Here is a 19,849-nt window from a genome sequence, read left to right on the forward strand (position 1 = left end):
CACTTCATCCCATTTTATGTGAGACTTTTTAGTTCGTTCCAAAAAGAATGTCACATTACTATAATTAGAAATAATTTAACTTTAAAATTCATCGTTTACCGGAAATGATATCCAACCACATAAATATCTATAGATTGTTTTAGACCACAAATTTTATTTTTTTTCTTTTTAAATACAATATCAAGTTAATTGGTGTCATATAAAATATAGGACAGAGGGAGTATCTGAATAGTGCTTGTAATGAATGTTTGGTCGATAATATTATTATGGAAATGCTCTTTGTTATAAAGAAGACACTGCCTGATATTTTGGGTATAAATAAGTATATAGCTAGACTTGTATGAATAGTCTATATATTGATCATTATTTGATTGTATTGTCTTTAAATAGCTTGTGATCAATAATAAAACAAATAAAATGATGAGTGATACATCTTAATTGAAAGGGAAGGGGCAGAGTGATATAATATAAAAGCCATACTTATTTATCACCAAATAGTATATTACATGCATGGAGCATTATAACCATACGGCTCCAATTTATTTTTATTGGGGGCTAATAAAACATACTTAAACACTCGATGCGAGTAAGCATTATAACCATACGACTCCAATTTATTTTTATTGGGGGCTAATAAAACATACTTAAACACTTGATATGAGTAAATATTTTCCTCGAATTAACCAACTTGGGGAGTTTGTACAACATAACCCAATACATTAACAAAAAGACGAACTCGATTACAACTAAAATCTTTTGTCATTGGAGAACCATTCAACACATTTGGAACATTAGTTAGTTTTCGATTTTAATTTCCTTCTGAATTCTCCCCCTAGCCAACTTTGCTGGTGCTCCAAGAAGTTCTGGCCATCTATCCTTTTTCACCCCTATAATGTTTTACATATATATATGATAGAAAAACATAATTATATATATGCATAAACAATAAGGTAATAATAATACTCTTTTCGTCTATGTGAAATGAATAAAAATGTCCTCCGTTTAATTCGAAAAAATATTATTGACATAGATACCCAGTTCATTTCAAATAGTTTAAGGGCATTTTTGATCCTTTTCCCATAGAAAAATATTATAAGGAAAATTATTATGTGTTCAAAAAGAAAATAAATAATATATTTATTTGAAAAAAGACATTTTTGGACCAAACTATAAATAGAGAACATTTTTGTTCATTTCACATAGTTTAAAGACATTTTTGACCATTTTCCGTTATATATATGCACAAGCAATAAAGTAATAATAATATTCTTTCCGTTTATTTTTATTTTTCTATATTTTATTTGGCACATCTTTTAAGAAGTAACTAATAAAATGATCAGTCTATTATAGCTCCTGAATATAATAAATTCAATGTTTAGAAAATGACAATTAAAAATTTGTAAGTAATAAATTATCTCTTGATTTTCTAATTTAAATAAATAGAAGTGAGTGTTTATTTTTAGTATAGTGAACAGATAAAAATGGACAGATGGAGTGCTATATAAGAATTATAATAAGCAGGAGATAAATAGATTTAAAAAATCAAACCTGGGCAACTGGACTGAGCCGTGAGAGGTTGAATAAAGACTGTTCATAGAATAATTTAAATTAATTTTTGTTTGAATAATAAGTAGAAATAAATGTGAAAAAAATACTACAAAAAAGAGGCGAATTTTCAACGTATGTTTCCATCAGAATACCGCTAAAATATGGGATTTCTAAAAGAAAGTCCATTGAAAATGTTTTCGATGAGCTAATTTCCATTTTAAAATAAAGACATAATACATAAATATATTGTTTAACTTGAGAGTTGGATACACATGTTCTGTGTGATAATTCACGTGAGATACACTCGAACTGGTTTGTTATGCTATGTAAGACGTGAGTGTGTACTTATTCAATTTTATATAAATTTAAATGCATACTCAGGGTCGACTCAACAAGATTGGGGCGTAAAGCCAAACTTTAGAGAGGGCCCTAATATTTTTTTTTTAAAGATCATCATATATACTTTTATTTAATTAAAATCTACTTTTCTAACCTTTTTAGATGCGAAGTCATTAATTATTTTTTTATAATCGATTTGTTTTAATAATTCCTTTTCAGTTGATAACATAGCTAATTCATTCAATCTCTCTTGAGACATTGTTGATCTTAGATAAAATTTTATCAATTTTAGTTTCGAAAAGCTTTTTTGGGCTGAAGCAACGGTCATAGAAATTGTTAACATTATTCTATAAGCAATATATGCATTTGAAAAAGAATCAAGTCTTTTTATTTGATTGAGTATCTCCATTAGATCATTATCTTCTACTTGTATTATTTCTCTCAACACTTTTAATTCAAAAAATAAATCTAAACCATCAATATCAGAATAAATATTATGTGTTAAAGAAAGTCCAAGGTTAAGACAATATTTTTTAAAATTCTGATCATCTAGTGATCTCAATTTTTTACCACTAAATAAGAAATCAAAAATATTTTCATATGCTTCAAATTGTTCAAATCAATTTTGAAGTGCAAAAATAGCTTGATCTACTATATATATAAAGTAATCAACTCTAAAAGATTCTTCAAGAGACTTTGTGATTTCATTATCAATATTTTCATCAAATTACTTCTTTCTAAATATTATGTGTTTCTTACGAAATTTAGGTTCTATATTCATTTCATATGCAATTTTCTTAGCAAAAATCATAGCACTCACAAATCCTTCTTCTCAAAATTTTTGAAAAAAAATAATTAGACCTCTTAACTGATCTATGGCAACATCAATATGCATTCCTTAGATTGTAGACTTTTACTAATTGAATTAACCACAAATAATATATCATACCAAATAGTCATACCCAATAAAAATTCAAAATTTCCAAGCTTATATGTTGCTAAACAAGTAGCTTCACTTTTTGTTTTTGGATCCTCACTAACTTCTTCTAGTTTCAATAAAGCATCTCTTATTTTTGGTGCTTGAAATGTTAATGCTTTAATACTTTCAATACGACTTTCCCAACGAGTTTGTGACAATGATTTAAGAGTTAGGTTGGGTACAAAATCTTTAAATTTTTCACCGCTTAGTAGAAGAAGCAAATAGTGTATATATACGTTGTATCACTCCAAAAAATGATATAGCTTTTGTACAAAAATTAGCCATGTCACAAAGTACCAAATTTAAATTGTGACAACCACAAGGTGTATAAAATGCTCTAGGATTTACATCGAGAAGTCATTTTTGCACTCCTTGATGTTTTCCCTTCATATTTGATCCATTATCATATTCTTGTCCTCTTAAACTATCAATAGCAAGTTCAATATTTTTTATCTCGTCTATAATAACTTCAAAAAGACCTTTACCACTTGTGTCATCCACTTTTAAAAATTTTAAAAAATATTAATTAATTTTTATTGGAGTAGTTGAATATCCACACTCCGCAATATAAAAGTCATTTGTTCTTGATGACTTGCATCCGGAGTGCAATCAAGTATGATTGAGAAGTACTTTGTTTCTCTAATCTCTTTAATAATTTTATTCTTGACTTCATTTGCCAATAAGTTTATCAATTCATTTTGTATATTATGTCCAAGGTAATGATTATGAATTTCGTCATGCTTAATTCGCCGAATATGTTCTTGCATACCTGGATCAAATTCAGCAATCATTTCAATTAGGCTTAAAAAATTACTATTACTCTCTTGATAGATCTTTTCGTTTGTTCCCCTAAAGGTCAAATTATTTTTTCCAAGAGTTTTGATTTCGACAATAATTCTTGACAATACATTTTTTTCAGTGCACTCTATCTCTATTAATGTAACATCCCAATTTTTTTTTCTTTTTTTGCCAAGACTTAAACCATTCTTCATATGCGTATAGACTCGAAATGAATGACTTCAAATTGTATACATGAGTTAGGATCAATTCCTAAGTATTTTAAAAGTATTAGATGTGGTTTAGGGTCATAAGGGATCTCTAACACCAAGCCAAGTCCAAAGAATTTCTATCGGCTAAGTTTTTGAATGAGTTCGTATAAGAGTTAACTTCAAACGACCATATATACTAGAATTGGGTGATCCGTGACCTATCAAATTACAGATATTTGAGTCTTCTTTTCAATTCCATAAAGATTACATTTTTTGGAATTCGGAGTAAAAAGTTATGATTGTTTTACTGAAGCATGTATAGACAGGACAATTCGGTGATCTCACCTGCCAATTTGGTGACTCACCGAATGGTTCAGCGACAAGCCAATTTAGCTCGCTGAATGGATCCGAAATCCTCCATAAACTATTATTTTAGGCGAGCTCAAACACTCTTTGTCGACTCGCCGAATGGTTGGGCGAGGAGACCTCCAGCTCACCGAAATTGCCAACGGAATTTATTAAAATGTGATTTTTCTCAATCTTTCAACGTAATAATATTTTTATACGTAGAGATACTCTCAAAATCTCAAATTCTCCTTCTCCAAAATATAAAGAACTTCAAGAAAGAGATTTCTCCAATATTAGGAAATCTAAAGACTCCAAGTTCAAGATCTCCTTCACAAATTCATAGATGGCTTTCTCAACTTCAAGCTACAAGGTTCCAAACCCAACACTTTTATCCAATAAATCCTAAGATTCAGGTATGTAAAACTACTCACAACGTTGGATTGATTTCATCCACGTGCCCTACATCTTCATTGATTCGAGTTGAGTTGAGTTTGAGGTTCCATGAGTTGAGCTCTTGGGTTATCTATAATTTCTATTGAGTTTTTTTGTATATAAATTCATATGTATTAATGATGTTCTTGAGTTGAGTTTTGTTGAGAGTATGGATTTATGTATTCATTCACATGAATCCAAGATGAGATTTCATATTTGTCATAATTTGTCTTGAGTTTGAGATTGATGGTTTTTATGTAAATATTGCTTTCAAAATGAGATGATGCATATTTTAATGAGTTTGATGAAATTGAACATAGAGTTAAATGAGGATTTTGGAGCAAGATGTTTGATGATGATATAAATGATGTTTAATTTTAAAAAGGTAAAATGATGGATGAAGAGGTAGTGTTGATGATGATATCTTGAGATGGAGTGTAATGTGACTACATGATATAAATTGCATAATTTGATTCGATTGGAGTCTTATGAGGATTTTGAGTATAAATGATTGTTTGGTAAGGAGTTTTAAGAAAATGATTTGCAAACATTTTTGCATAAATTATTTATGCACTATTTTGAGTTCAAAGAATGATTATTTTTATCTTTGATTTAGAAAGAGTTTAAGCATGAGTTGAGTTTGAGAAGTCTCTTAATTATTATTTTGAGGATGAGTATAAATGAGTTGAGCATTTTTACATTAAAACGTCTATTTTGAGATTGAGTTAAGGGGTTAAAATTATGTTTTAAATACATTTAATATTTATTGCATTCATTGAGTTAAGATTATATCAAATTTAAAGAGAAGAGTTTGATGATTGAGATGAGTTGATTTTGAAAGAAGGTCAATGAGACCAGATTGATTGAGTTTTGAAGAGAGTCCAATGAGACTAAATGAGTTTAGTTGAAACTAAGTCCAAAAGAGACTAAATAAATATTTTGAGTATTTTACTCACCTGATAGATATGAGCATATTGAGTCTTGAGAGGAGTAACGAGAACCGAATTGGGTAAGAGTATAGTCCCTACTCGAATCCCATAAACTACGTAGTCAACGTAGAAGAGGATTGAACTATTAAAGTGGGATGTTTCCCTATTTCATTGTCCTGAACTGATATGAATTGATAGATTGATGGATCCATGATTGGTTGATTCATTCATACCTGGCAAGGTATTGAACAGACGTGGCAACAACGTCGTCTTGTTGTACATCACTGGCTCATAGGTAATGGTTTTCGGTTAGAGAAACTACCAAATTAAGTGGATTGTGCATGATATAATTGGTTTGATTGAGATTGTAGATGATTGAGTCAAATTGTAAAACATTGCTAAATTCTAATTTGCATATCTGTTGAGTCGAGTCCTTTGAGTTTATTATTGAGTTGATTGAATACTTGGTTAATTGGTTTGATTGGTGTTGTAGATGATTGAGTCGATTTGTATAATATTTCTAAATTCTAATTCACATGTCTATTGAGTCAGGTCCTTTGACTTTATTCGTCGAGTTGATGATTGGATTGGATTGGATGATACGTGATTGGATTGAATTAGATTATATATGATTGGATTGGATGGTATGTGATTGGATTGAGTCGGATTGTATATGATTGGATTGGAACGAATTGTATATGATTAGATTGGATTGAATTGTATATGTTGTCTCTGTCTAAATCGCATTCTTACTTTAGACTTATGACACCTTGATTGAGTCTCTCTTATTTTTCTGATTTGAGATATTTGGACTTATATTATTGTACCTTGATGTATGTTTCATTCTGTCATATTACATACTCGTATATTTTACTTACTGACGTCCATTTGGACAAGCATCATTTCATGATGCAGAGCCAAGTTTAAGAGATCATCAATAGGCGCACCATTGAGGATCTGTTCACACTCAGTTTATTGATGAGTCCTCCCCTACATTCGGAGGATACCACTTATGTTATTCTTGTGTTGAATTTAGTCTTTTCATTCTGATTTGAGGTAGCCATTAACCTGTCATTTGTACCAATTAGATAGTAGTGATAGAGGCTTTATAGACTAGATAGTGATGGGTCGATGAAGTATTTTATTTTCTTGAATTGTTCTTGTCAGACTATTTAATGACATAGATTGGAGTTTGCTTTGTTGGCCCGTGGCCTTTTTTCCTTGAGCTAGATTGTTGATTGAAATTGTCCACCTAATTATCTCTTTATTTTAAGTCTTCCGTTGATTGAATGAATGAACAGATGTGTGATCAGACCAAGTGGTTCGTTTGGGAGTCAGTAATGGTTTTTGAGTGTCGGTCACGTCTAGGATACCCTCTCGAGGCGTGACAATTAATTTGTTCCTGCACATCTTTATCAATTGTTTTATTTTTATGCAATCTCATTTCTAAATTAACCCAAGAGCTCATATTAATAATATGCTTGTTCGTTATTTCATGAGTTTTGAGCTTATCATTAAGATTTCTCCAATCATTACTATCTTCACTAGCTAGTTTACTGTTACAAGTAATAGAAGTTGTGCTAAATAATTTACAACAAAAACAATTTTTTTTATCCAAATCTTTAGAGTCAATTAACCATGTTCTTTCATGCTTTTCTCCATTTGCCAATTTTTAAATATAGTGTGTTGTAGAAAAATGTAGTAAGAATTTATCTTTTGGAAAATTTATATCAGTCATTCTAATTGGTCTTTTTCTACTAATAGATCTCTCAATTTTGTATCTACACTATTTCATTGACTTGGATCATATATATTTTTAGTGATGCAAGTATTTAAATTATGTAGGAGTTCTTGATTATCGGGAACTATGTCACATTTTTTATCAACTTCTTCTAGATTTTCTTCTTGGATGTTATTATCATCTAACTCAATTCTATTAGTTTCTTGTTCATTTGAAGAACATCCACCCATATTTTTTAATTCAAAATTTTATTATTTGTTAAAAATTTATGAAGGGCTCCTTTTTGGGATTTATTTAATTCTTCAAGTTTTCTCTTTTTCTCTCTTTTTGCAAAATCGGAATCATATTTTCTAGTTGACATATTTAAATTGAATAAATTTTAATAATAACTAAAATAAAAATATATGTACTTATGAACTAAGAATATCAACAATAACAAATTTTCAAGAAAAACTATAAAATAAAGTTAGAATAATAAATCTGTCTCACAAATTTGATAAGTTGATATAACGATATCGAAATAGTGTTGCGTTCCTTCAATATAATGATTGCTTGTTGCACTTACTGAAATTTTGAAGAAGACACCAAAAAGCAAGATTTTGTTCTTTTATAACTCGTAAGAAACAGTAAATCAAAAGATTTTGTAGGTGAGAATTCAATATTGAGAAGTAAAATAACAAAATAGAGAATAAAAAAGATAAGGTAAATAATAATATAGGATCAAATTCTTAGGAGATAAATAAGGAAGTACAATTTCCCACGTAAGGCAATTATTATTCCCAAAAATTGTTCCATTCCCCTAGAATATAACATTTTTTTAATAATATGTATAAGTAGTTTTTTTTTAAATGGGGCTCCAAAAATGTGGGGCCAAGCGATGACTTTAGTGGCCTAGTGGTTAAGACAGTTCTATGCCTATTTGTGCATATTTAAAAGAGATAAGTGTCAAAATACATTTAAAATATTCCTTTTTTTTAAGTTCCAAATCTAAATTATTGAAAGTGTAAGTTTCATACTTAAACTATCACTTATTAATTTGAGAACTACACCTTAATAGTGTGTGTAATACATTCTCTCTAATTTTTAAAAAAATCTTACCACATTGCATTCCACATGAATAAAATATTCTATATTGACAAAAAATTAAATAAAATATTAATATTAGTTAAAAGTTTAAACTAAAGTATTTCTATCACAAAAAAGATTTTTTTTAAAGTTACTTTTAAAAATATTTTTCTCACTCACTTCACCACCTCCACCCCCCCTTGGACAATACCCCATTCTTTTATTTTTTATTTTAAATTTCTTGTGTAAAATATTCTTAAAAAAATTCATACTTCACCTCTCCCCCACTATTTCCTAAAAAATGTTATTATTTTTAATTTTTTTAAAAAATAAAATTATATCCATCCATCTAACCCTTCGCTCTTAATTTATTTATTATTTTTTTCATTCTGTGTTAGATATGTTTATAAGATAATATTTTTTCTATTTGCGTACTAAATATAACAGAAAAAAATATTTTATTTTAAAAAAAATCATACGGCAAGTAAAAAATATTTTACTAAAATCATGTGTATGTAAGTAACACAAAATGAGAAAAAAATTTGGAAGCAAGGGGTTAGGTGGAGCGGGGTAAATTTTTTTAAAAAAAATATAAAAATAATATCTAATTTATTATTTGAGGGGGGTGGGTAGGTAGGAAGATGAAGTAAAAATTTTTTTTAAAACTTTTATAAAAGAAATTTAAAAAATAAAAATAAAACAAAAAAATTGGGCCCGGGGGGAGGGGAAGTATGGTGAGAAAAAGTGGCGGAGTGAGTTAAAAAAAATATTTATATTTTATTTTATATTTTTTTGAAGGGTGGGGCATAGTAATACTTTAATATTTAATTTTAATTTTTTTTTATTAAAAAAAAAGAATGGATCCTATTTTTGGATCGGGAGAAATGAAATGTTAACTAATTTTAATAGTTTAATTAATTTTTGTCAAGGTGGAATATTTTGTCTATGTGGAGTGTGATGTGTCAATTTTTTTTAAAAATGAAAGAGAGAATGTAACACACACCATGATGAGAGTGAAATAAAAGAGATAGATGTGTTTCTCAAACCAATAAGTGATAGTTTAAGTATGAAACTCGCACTTCCAATAGTTTCAGTATGAAACTCAAAATAGAGGAATAATTTAAGTGTGTTTTTAACACTTATCTCCATCTAAAATTGATGTGAATAAATATAAATTGACTAAGTTAAAAGATACATTTATATGTTATGTCAAAAATAAATATGAGAATAAATGAGAAGAAAATAAGGGCTAACTTGATGAAAGAAGCAAGAAATCAACCACGAGAGTTAACTTCTCCATAGTCTTTTATCGAATTTTCTTTGCTTTAATTTTATGTTTAGATTCATTTGGTTTTATGGGGATATTTATAGGAAAATTAATGACTCAAATTTACATGAGATACTTGTTTCTTTAAGCAACCATAACATATTAATTAAATTAATAATGTTGAAGATAAGTTTGATGAGTTGCCGACTATAGGCTGTTAATTAATTTCTTTTCTTTGTTGACTTTTTGTTTTTGTATAATTTTTTTTTTTTGGGAACAGACCCTACACGAGGCTCCCACCTCTCGTGCACAGTCAGGGGTTAAGCAACACCCCTAAGCCTTAACATAAATAATCAAAAATAAAAATACACGGAAGGGGACATAAACCTTACCTCCGATCCTATGGTGGTTCATAAGTCGGCTAACCTATTAAGGTTGGCTAACTCATCCCCGATACAAAGAAGAGACTAACTATAACTAGAAAGCAGTAAACCTGTGAGAGGACTCCTCCCGGTACAATTCAACTATGAAAGCATAAATGAGGGAGACTCTCCCCTTCCATGAGAAAAAAGGAAAGTAACCTACACTAGTCCTATTCCAACTATGCTACGTACCAGACATAGCTACATTGAAGAAGAACAAGTACACGAAACTTCTATCTCACATGGGATGGGAAAATTCTTTTCATCTTTGCTCTTTTTAGTCTTGTCGTACCAAGTAAATCCAGGTGAAATGTGCCATTGCATCAGTATCATGATTATCAGCTATGGGGGCTGAAAGGAAAGGAAATATATGGAGCTATAATATCCAACAGCCTTGGAGTTGTTGTGGAGAAAATTGAGAGCCTGAATATCAGAACAAGTGTAGCTGCATTCGACCACCTGCATGGGGGTCCAAATATATGGTTGCTGCAGATCTTGATGTGCTGCAGAGGCCCTAGTAAGCCATGCTTCAGTATCCAGTTGTTTACAATAATGAGGATCTGCACCTACAAGTAGCCAAGGAAACAAACAAACATGGTTGTTGCAGTCTTGTATCCAGTTCCTTGCTGCCTCTCTAGCTGCAGTGATAGCATGCTTGTTGTTGCAGGTTAGATTCAGTAGTAGATCTCTCTTTTGGTACCTGCACAGGCAAACAACACCAGAAAAACACACAAGCAAACAATGGCTATTGTGTGCTGCATATGCTGCATACTGCTGCTGCTGTGCTGCATATAGGAGGTACAGAGGGTGGATGATGATGGCTGTAGGATCCCTGAGAAGCCAAACATACTCAACTTTGAAGTTGTAGCAGGTGTGCAATTGATGTTCTTGTAATACTCCTTTACCAAAAAAAAAAATGTATTATCGTTGAATGTTATACAAAATTCCGTGTAGATTTAGAGAAAAAAATAATCCAACACGTGGGGTATAAGCAAATGACCCATATAAATAATATTAATGTCAAGATTTTTAGGCTTTAATCATGAAAGTACTTGTATTAATTTTAATGTTTGCTAAGAGTCTTAAGTTTTCTCTTTAAAAATATGTGTATGTAAAGAGCCTCTGTTAGTGTTTGACCAAAGGATTTAATTAGGGGCTCGAAAATTTGAAGTTTTGATTTGAAATTTGAAAATTTTCAAACGACAGGATTTCAAATTTTAAGTTGTGATTTTAATGTAAATTTAATTCATAAGTTTATATTTTGTAAAAAAAGATTTATTATTTTAAATTTTGCAATAAAAGACTCATATTCGACGTAAATAAATTGTCCGTGCCTTATGAAAGGATTATATTGTTCATACTACTATTGTTGATTTTTTTTTTTGTAAAATTATGTATATTTGAAAGTTTGTAATGGTGTGTAACCACAAATATTTATTTATGAATGAACATGGATATATTCAATTTATTAATTAATGCAACTGCTTACTATATTTCAATACTTTGTTTATTAATTATGGTTTGCTGATTTGACAAAATTGTATAAGAGTTGAGAAAATTCAAATAGTTTTCACTAATCATGATGTTTTCATATTTTATATTTATGAGGGAAAAAAATATAATTTAAGAAATTTAAATTATATATCCAAGTAAAATTTAAATTTTAAATTAATCTGATTTTATATCATGTCCAAATGAGCCCAGTAATATAGAATTTCAATTTTTTGAAAAAGACATATAGAGAGCACACTTTTCTAATTGGTTTGTAAGTTTGAACTTTGATTATCTACCTAAAAGTCCAAAAAACAAAATATAAAAACAAAGAAAGTTGCCCTAATCGTGCAAACGTTAATTCTAGTAGTACAATTTTTCTTTTTGCAATACATTATGGAATGTAAGTTTGGTTGTTTACGCATTGTTCCAATTTCATAGGACCCAAATTTACATTTTAAATATGAAATAAGTGTCAAAAACATATTTTATCTATCATCTTTTTTTGAGTTTCATATTTAAATTATTGAGAGTGTGAGTTTCATTTCTAAACTATCATTTATTAATTTGAGAAACACACATCTCTATTTTACACTCTCATCACGGTGTGTATACTACACTCTCCCTTTTATTTATAAAAAAATTGTCACATCACACATGGACAAAACATTCCATCTTGATCAAAATTAAATAAATTATTAGTATTAGTTAAAGTTAAATATTAAAATATTACTATCCTAAAAACTTTCTTATAAAATAAAATATAAAATACTTTTCTTGCCCTTTTAGTTTATCTTTTAATTTTCTTTGTAAAATTTTTAAAAGAAATTCTTATTTCATCTCCCCTCCTCTCCCACTCCTTCATATAATAATTTAGGTATTGTTTTAATTTTTTTAAAAGAAATAATTCTATTATATCCACCTAATCCTTCTTTATTATTTTTTCTCGTTTTGTGTTATATATAAGTATCTTTTACTTGCCACAATACCTTTTTTAAAATAAAATTTTATTTTTGTTATATTCGGTATGCAAGTAGAAAAAAATATTTTCCTAAAAATATATGTACATATCTAATACAAAACGAGAAACATGTACAAAAAATAAAGATAAATTAAAAGTGGAGAGTTAGATGGGGTGGGTAGATTTTTTTTTTGTTTTAAAAAATAAAAATAATATGAATGTTTTAGGAAGGAGTGGGAGAGGAGGTGACGTCAGAATTTTTTAAAAATATTTTATAAAAGAAATTTTAAAAAATAAAAGGGTGGGAGATTGTCGGGGAGTGGGGGTGGGGGACGGGGTGGATGGGATAGGAGGGAGATGGTAGAGTTGAGTGAAAAAAATATTTTTAATTTTATTTTTTAAAAAATAATTACTTTTTTCTTGAATAGTAATACTTGATCTTTAACTATAAACTAATATTAAAAATTTATTTTATTTTATCAAAATGAAATATTTTATTCATATCCAACGCACTTTATCAATGTTTAGGGCTCTTCCCTGCCCTACCTTTCACGTGTCATTTCATAAGTTGACAATTAATTAATTAAGAAGACTATGCCTGAATTTCTTCCTAAAAATGAGTAGACTTTTAATTTTTATGTGATATCAAATTTCAAACACGTTCTATTTATTTATTAGATCGAAGTCATATGTTCAAAACGAAAGAAATTAAAGAACTTATCTAATTAAGACACACATAGACAAATAATAATTTGAAGTTTATACAATCTATTTTTGGAAGTTATCACAAAAATAGAGTAACTACTTATGCTTTAATTATCCAAACAATAAAACGACTAAAATCGAAATAAAACAGAAAGCCACATTTATTACATAATATAGAAAGCCACATTTATTACATAATATAGAAAGCCACATTTATTTATCACCAAATGTTGAATTACAAACACGGAGCACTAACCATACGGCTCCAATATTATTTTCTTAGGGCTAGTTAACGTATACATTCGATGCGATTAAATTCTTTTTTTACCCTTAACCAATCCGGGGAGTTTGTACAACAAAGTCCAAGACATTAACAAAAAGACGAACTCGATCACATCTAAAATCTTGTGTAACAGGAGAACCATTTAATACATTTCCAATATTAGTTAGTCTTGGATTTTCCTTCTGAATTGTTTCCCTAGCCAATCTTGCTGGTACTCCAAGAAGTTCTGGCCATGTATCTTTTCTCACTCCTAAAATAATTTATACATAAATAAGAAACATGAACAAACAATTTGGCAATATATTATTATAGGAATAAATTAAGAACAGTTTCAAAAATCAAACCTGGGCAACTGGACTGAGCCGTGAGAGGTTGAAAAACTGTTCATATAGAATAATAAATAGACATTAAATTTTTGTCTGAATAAATTGAAAAAAAAAAACTACTAAAAATATTTGAATTTCTATCAAAATACCATTTGAAATATGTAATTTTTTATGGGAAGTAATTTGCGACGGGTCAATTTTTGACAGATTCCTTCGAAAATTTGCATATTTTAATAGTGGAATTAAAAAAAAATAATGTAAGAATCAGTAAGTAGAAAATATTGTCCTAAGAGCATTTCTATATAATCTATGTAAATATAATGAGGTGGAGAGGGTGGGATTGGGGTGGAGGAGACAATGAAATGCCACTTATGAAACTTATTTTTTTTATTCCTACGGACGAATTTAATTTCTTGATTTTTAAGAAACTTGTTTTATAGAAAATATATTTTATTCAAAAAGAAAAAAAACTTCACTAACCAAACATGAAAAAATCAGAAAATATTTTTTTCCATGTATCGAACACAACGTAAATGTGGAAATTAATAAGAGATGGAGAATTGAAATAAGAACTAGCGTACATGTTGCAAGAAGCAAGAAAGCAACAACGATAGTTAATTTCTCCATAGTCTTTTCTTCAAAATTTTCTTGTTTTGATGAGTTAGATTCATTTGGTTTTATGTGGATATATATAGGAGAGTTTGTGACTCAATTTGTATGACTTGTTCCTCTAAGCAAAACACAAATTTAATGTTGAAGAGATAAGTTTGATGAGTTGTCTACTATGTTGAATAGTATTATTGATTTGTCGACATTTTGCATCCATTATATTGACGTTCTAGATTCTTGTACCTCATCACTAAAATAATCGTATAGAAGTTGATTGTTTAATTCCGTGTAGCTTTAAAAAACCAATACTCTAGAAGCAAATGATCCATATGAATAATACTCACTATTAAAAAAACGTACATTTTCCATGAACATTAACATCAGAATACAGTAAAAAGTATGACATTTTCGATAAACAATGTGTTCTAATTGAAATTTATATTTTTAATACTAGTAAAGTAAATTAGAGAAAATAAATTTAGTATATATCCACTTTAGGGTCGATGATTTAGATTTATATCAAAAAGTTCCACTTTAATAAGTAGTAAAATACTCCCCATAAAAATTAACTCATTCCCAAAGTTCAAATTATAAATATTTTATTTAAAATTGATTATACTCGTCATTTCACAGTTATGTTTGATGGTCAAAAAAACGAATAGAAGAATAATATAAAAGGAGCACAACGAAGATATGGAGGAATATTAATTAAGACACTTTCGTGATTGGTTTTAAAATTGTTTGAACTTTGGTTATCAACTTAAAAGTCCAACGACCAAAATATAAAAATAAAGATAGTTATGCTTGATGATACGCAATCAACTTAGTCGTTCAAACATTATAGTACAAATTTTCCATTTCAATATACATTATAGTACGAGTTTGGTTGTTGATGATACGCAATCTTCTACTTTTGTTAATTTTTATTTTATTACATAATGATAATGACCATTTCTCTATTTTTATACATTATTGTATATCATAACGACCATTTTTAAGACGTGGTTGTTATCAATTAATGTAAGCCAAATGGTTTTAAAATAGCATTTATTGAATAGTTTAAGTTTAGATATTCAATTGATAAGTGTTTTGATAAAATTTTGCCGAAAAACTATATAATTACACATACTTCACTATCATATTTATTATTACTATTTATACTCACAAAATATTACGTATCTTACACTAATTAAGAGTTTTCTACTATATACATGTAATTTTGCTACCAGATACACTAAAATAGGGAGAGAAGCGAGCGAGATTCGTATGTATCCCAGATACATGTGAATCACACTGGATACACACTAGCTAGATACATATATTTGTATATATCTGGCGTGATTCGCAATGTATCCGAGATGCCAAATACATGCGAGAGTGGCTAGCGAGATGGGAGGGGGAGGCGAGCGAGATTTATTATGTATCTCAGATACATGTGAATCCACTTGAATATAATGTATTTATAACATATCTGAATGTATCTGGACGTATTTGAATGGTTCTAGATGCACAAACATATGGTAAGATATGTAATATTGCAAATTAAAGTGTATCTAAGTAATTAGCTTCTAAACTAGTGGGATTTACATAAGTTCCCAATTTAGAAATACATTTGATTTTACTCAAATAATTTGAATTGAATATGAACACAATGATTTATTTAGAGACATCAGTTCATGATCGTGTTTAGGGGTGTTGGCGAACAACATCAAATAGAGAAACCAGCTAGTCAAATTGAGAAAAACATACTGACTAATCATTTTATTTGATTTTTTATTGAAAGAAAAAATTCGATCATGATTAAGTAAAATCAAGTAATGCAAATTTTTTAAAAAAAGATGTATGCTGCTGTAGGTAATGATGTTAGGGTTATTCAGAAATTTGAATCACCTAATTTAAATTAATCTACGAAAAGTTATACCCAAAATATAGAAATAGTATCATTTTCGTCGAGAAAAATACAACGTTTTTAGAAAGTGTTACGCTAGGAAAGGAATGATAGAGGAAAATCCAAAACTAACCAATGTCGGAAATATAGAGAGTGATGATAAATGGAAAAGAGAGCCTTTTCAATAAGTGTGGCTTTTCATATATCTTCCTGGGTACCATTCCCGTATATGATTATTATTATTAGATATAAGAGTGTTTAATATATGTTATTTTATTTATTTTAATTTATGTGGCACAAATAAAAATAGGAGAGTCAATAATATTTTTATGTAGTTTTTAAATAATATATTTTATTTTTTGGTCTTATTTATGTAGCACAGATAAAATTTTAAGAGTCGATTAAATTTTTAATATATATTTTTAGATATTTTAAGTTGTTTATTATTGAAATTTTTAATATTACTTTTTTCATAATTTTCTCTAAATTTTCTCTATATTAACATGGGAGAATGAGAGAAACCCAGTAATTTTTACGTAGTTTGTAATATTTTAATTGTTAATTGTTAATTATTATAATTCATCATACTTTTTACGTAATTTTTAAATAATAAATATTATTTTTTTGTCTCAATTTATGTGACATAGATTAAATTTCAAGAATCAATCATAATCTCACTAAATTTAAGTTCTGGTTTTTATTTATATTCACGCCTTTTGAAAAGAATTGCTAAATTAAGTTATGGTTTAGGTGAAGTTGGCGACCATAATCATGACTAAATTTACTTTGATGCTAATCTCTAATTTATGGCTTGCAAAGTCACTACAATGACTTACTAACAATGGCACTTTTGGTCTCAACTATTTTATCAAGGGGATAAAACCTTTGTGGTGAATTATAAAAAATCTTTGTGGCGCTTTATCTATGTATAAAGTCCTTTAATGACGACTTTTATATGTATTAATAGCGATTAAAATCGCCAGTCGACACGAATAAATATTTTAATGGCGATTTATATGAGTATTAGCGGCGATTAAAGTCGCAACAAATAAAAACCTTTAGCGGCGACTTTTGTCACAAATAAAAATCTTTAGTGGCCACTTATATAAGTATTAGGTATTAGCAGCAACTTAATTCGCGAATGATTTTTTAAAATTATTTTTATGTGTTGTGATACATGAGAAATTTTGAATTGTATTGCAAATTTTGTTTGACCGAAAATTTTGACGGTTTATTGGAGATGGTATATTGATCAATAATTGTAAAGCATTCGTCATTACTAAGGTTGTTTATTTTGATGTTTCAATATTTAGTAATGACTTTTTTCGTTGTGTATATTAGTTCATAGTTATTTTCCTGAAATTGGTTGCAAATTCTGTTTAGCTTAAGATTTGGTAGGTCCACTAAAAATAATCTCGTGATCAATTTTTGTGTTGTTCAAATTCATTAATTTTATCTTTTTCGTGTGTACTAATATATTTATGCTAGTTTTTTTTCTAAATTAATGGGTGTTCAGATATAGTCTAATAAATTAGTGGATGTTCAGATATTTTGTATGTAGCCCCATAAAATTAAATCGGTTGGAGTTTATCATAGACTTCAATTTACTCTTTTTATGTATGTAACATTTCTCATTTGTGATTTCTTAAATATTTTGGAAAATAATTTCCAAATGGTCCTATTTTTTTTCAATTTAAAGAAAATAAATTTTCTACATAAAGTAAAGAAAATAATTTTCAAAATCTCTTTTAGCTTCACCATCCGACTCGATCTAGAACCTAACTTTCAATCACAATTCAAAACTTATTGACTCCTAACCCCAATCTAGAACCTGACTCATGACTCCAGAAACTCAATTTATAAATTCTAGATGACATATGATACTTTGCATGTAAGATTAAGAAAATACATATGAACAATAATTTTTTTAAAAAGAAAAGCCTAAAAAGGGAAATATTTGCATAAATCAGCTCGTGACGTGTTGTAATAAGTGATTTTTAAGGGGCAAAGCCATCAGTGGCTTCTTAATGTTGATACCTTAACTGAACGATGAGGAAAAGCGAAGTCAAGCCTGACCTAAGAAAAGACTGGTTCTCAACCACAACAGAATGAGGGGCAGTCGTTACACCATTCGTGCAGGTCGCTACTTATGCGACAAGGAATTTTAAACAGCTCATATAGGGTCCCGTTGTGTTATTAATTGAAAGAGAGTGTAATATTGAAGGAGAGTGTAATACACTCGTTGATGGCGTGACAATAACTTGATGTCCAGATAGTGTTATAAATTGAAGATGAAGGTGTATTACAAGTTGAAGATGAAGATGAAGACACTGTATTTGGGAATTTTCTGTGTAATTTTATTCAATCGTCTATCCATCTATTCACTTCTCTCTCTGTCTCTCCGCCTTCTTCACTTCTCTCTCTCTTTATCCTTGTTCCATCTTCTTCATTGTTCTTTCTCTCTTCTCCTTTGTTTTCTGTACTCCAACAGATAGGCTATAATTTTATGACTAGTACACTGTGATTATAAAAATATATTCATAACATGGATTTAACGGAATAATCATGATTAGGCATGCTAACAGGGTGTTTGAATGAATAAAACATGAAAATTAGGTAAAAGAGGTCTAATTATGTATTGTGTGAATCCTTGATGAATGATTTATGTTCATATGACTTACTTGATGAATTGCAAGGCGAATATGTGAATGTAGGTACATTAAAAGAACATCGTGAGCTTGTAACCTACGAATTGGGTGTAATTACCACTTGTTTGGATGAACTTGTCTTCCTGAGGGTTGATGGTGTATTTTTGGGTCCTTAATCCTTGTTAGGTTGTCCATCATGGTGATAAATGAGGAAATCAATAGGTTATGATTAATTGGAGCTAGACTTGACTTAAATTCATATATACTCGTGAGTTGAATGCTTGTTGATCGATCTTTAGACACGTGTAATTTGATAAGGTGAATTGAATGTTTGAAATACATAGGTGAATCGGGTGCCACACAAGTACGTATGTCATATCATTATATGCGTATTACTATTACGGAGGGTCGGACATCACACCAATTCACACACTTATATTATCACTACAAATGGTAAAACATCACGTCAGTGCATATACCTATATGATTATTGGGATGATCGAGTACCACAACGATATAGTACATGAACAAAGCTAGTCTCCTGCAGGTCATGGCTATTGATGTTTGGCGTAAATAAGTTCCATAGTATGTGTATACACTTAATTTATTATTATGTGAGTTCATGATAAATTTGAGTTACTGAGTGACTGTGTGACCTGACATTAATGTGAATTACCTTATGATGATCATATTCGAGGGTTGGGTGAGCTATTAGTGATATGGTCTAGCTTGTGGTGGTTATACCTGCTGTTTGATATATTATGTCTAGGTCTTGTATGTCTAGTAATGTGGTTGATGGGGAAGATAACTAAATCTATTTGTCTCTGAAAAAGAAGGTTTGAGGGTTAGAATGTTAATTTTGATGGAAGGAAAAATTGG

General features: G+C 29.2%; 1 protein-coding gene and 1 pseudogene across 1 annotated transcript; both read right to left on the reverse strand.

Moving 5' to 3' along the window:
- Positions 1–679: 679 nt before the first annotated feature.
- LOC129877346 (trypsin inhibitor 1-like) lies at positions 680–9,670 on the reverse strand (annotated as a pseudogene).
- A 3,732-nt stretch (positions 9,671–13,402) lies between these two features.
- LOC129876653 (trypsin inhibitor 1-like) lies at positions 13,403–14,549 on the reverse strand. The gene is made up of 3 exons (XM_055952140.1): positions 14,407–14,549; positions 13,844–13,879; positions 13,403–13,749 (listed from the first exon to the last, which is right to left on the reverse strand). The coding sequence occupies exons 1-3, from the start codon at positions 14,450–14,452 to the stop codon at positions 13,547–13,549; spliced, it is 285 nt and encodes a 94-aa protein (XP_055808115.1). The 5' UTR covers positions 14,453–14,549; the 3' UTR covers positions 13,403–13,546.
- Between the last annotated feature and the right edge of the window lie 5,300 nt (positions 14,550–19,849).

Source organism: Solanum dulcamara, chromosome 12 (assembly GCF_947179165.1).
Source record: "Solanum dulcamara chromosome 12, daSolDulc1.2, whole genome shotgun sequence".
NCBI lineage: Eukaryota > Viridiplantae > Streptophyta > Magnoliopsida > Solanales > Solanaceae > Solanum > Solanum dulcamara.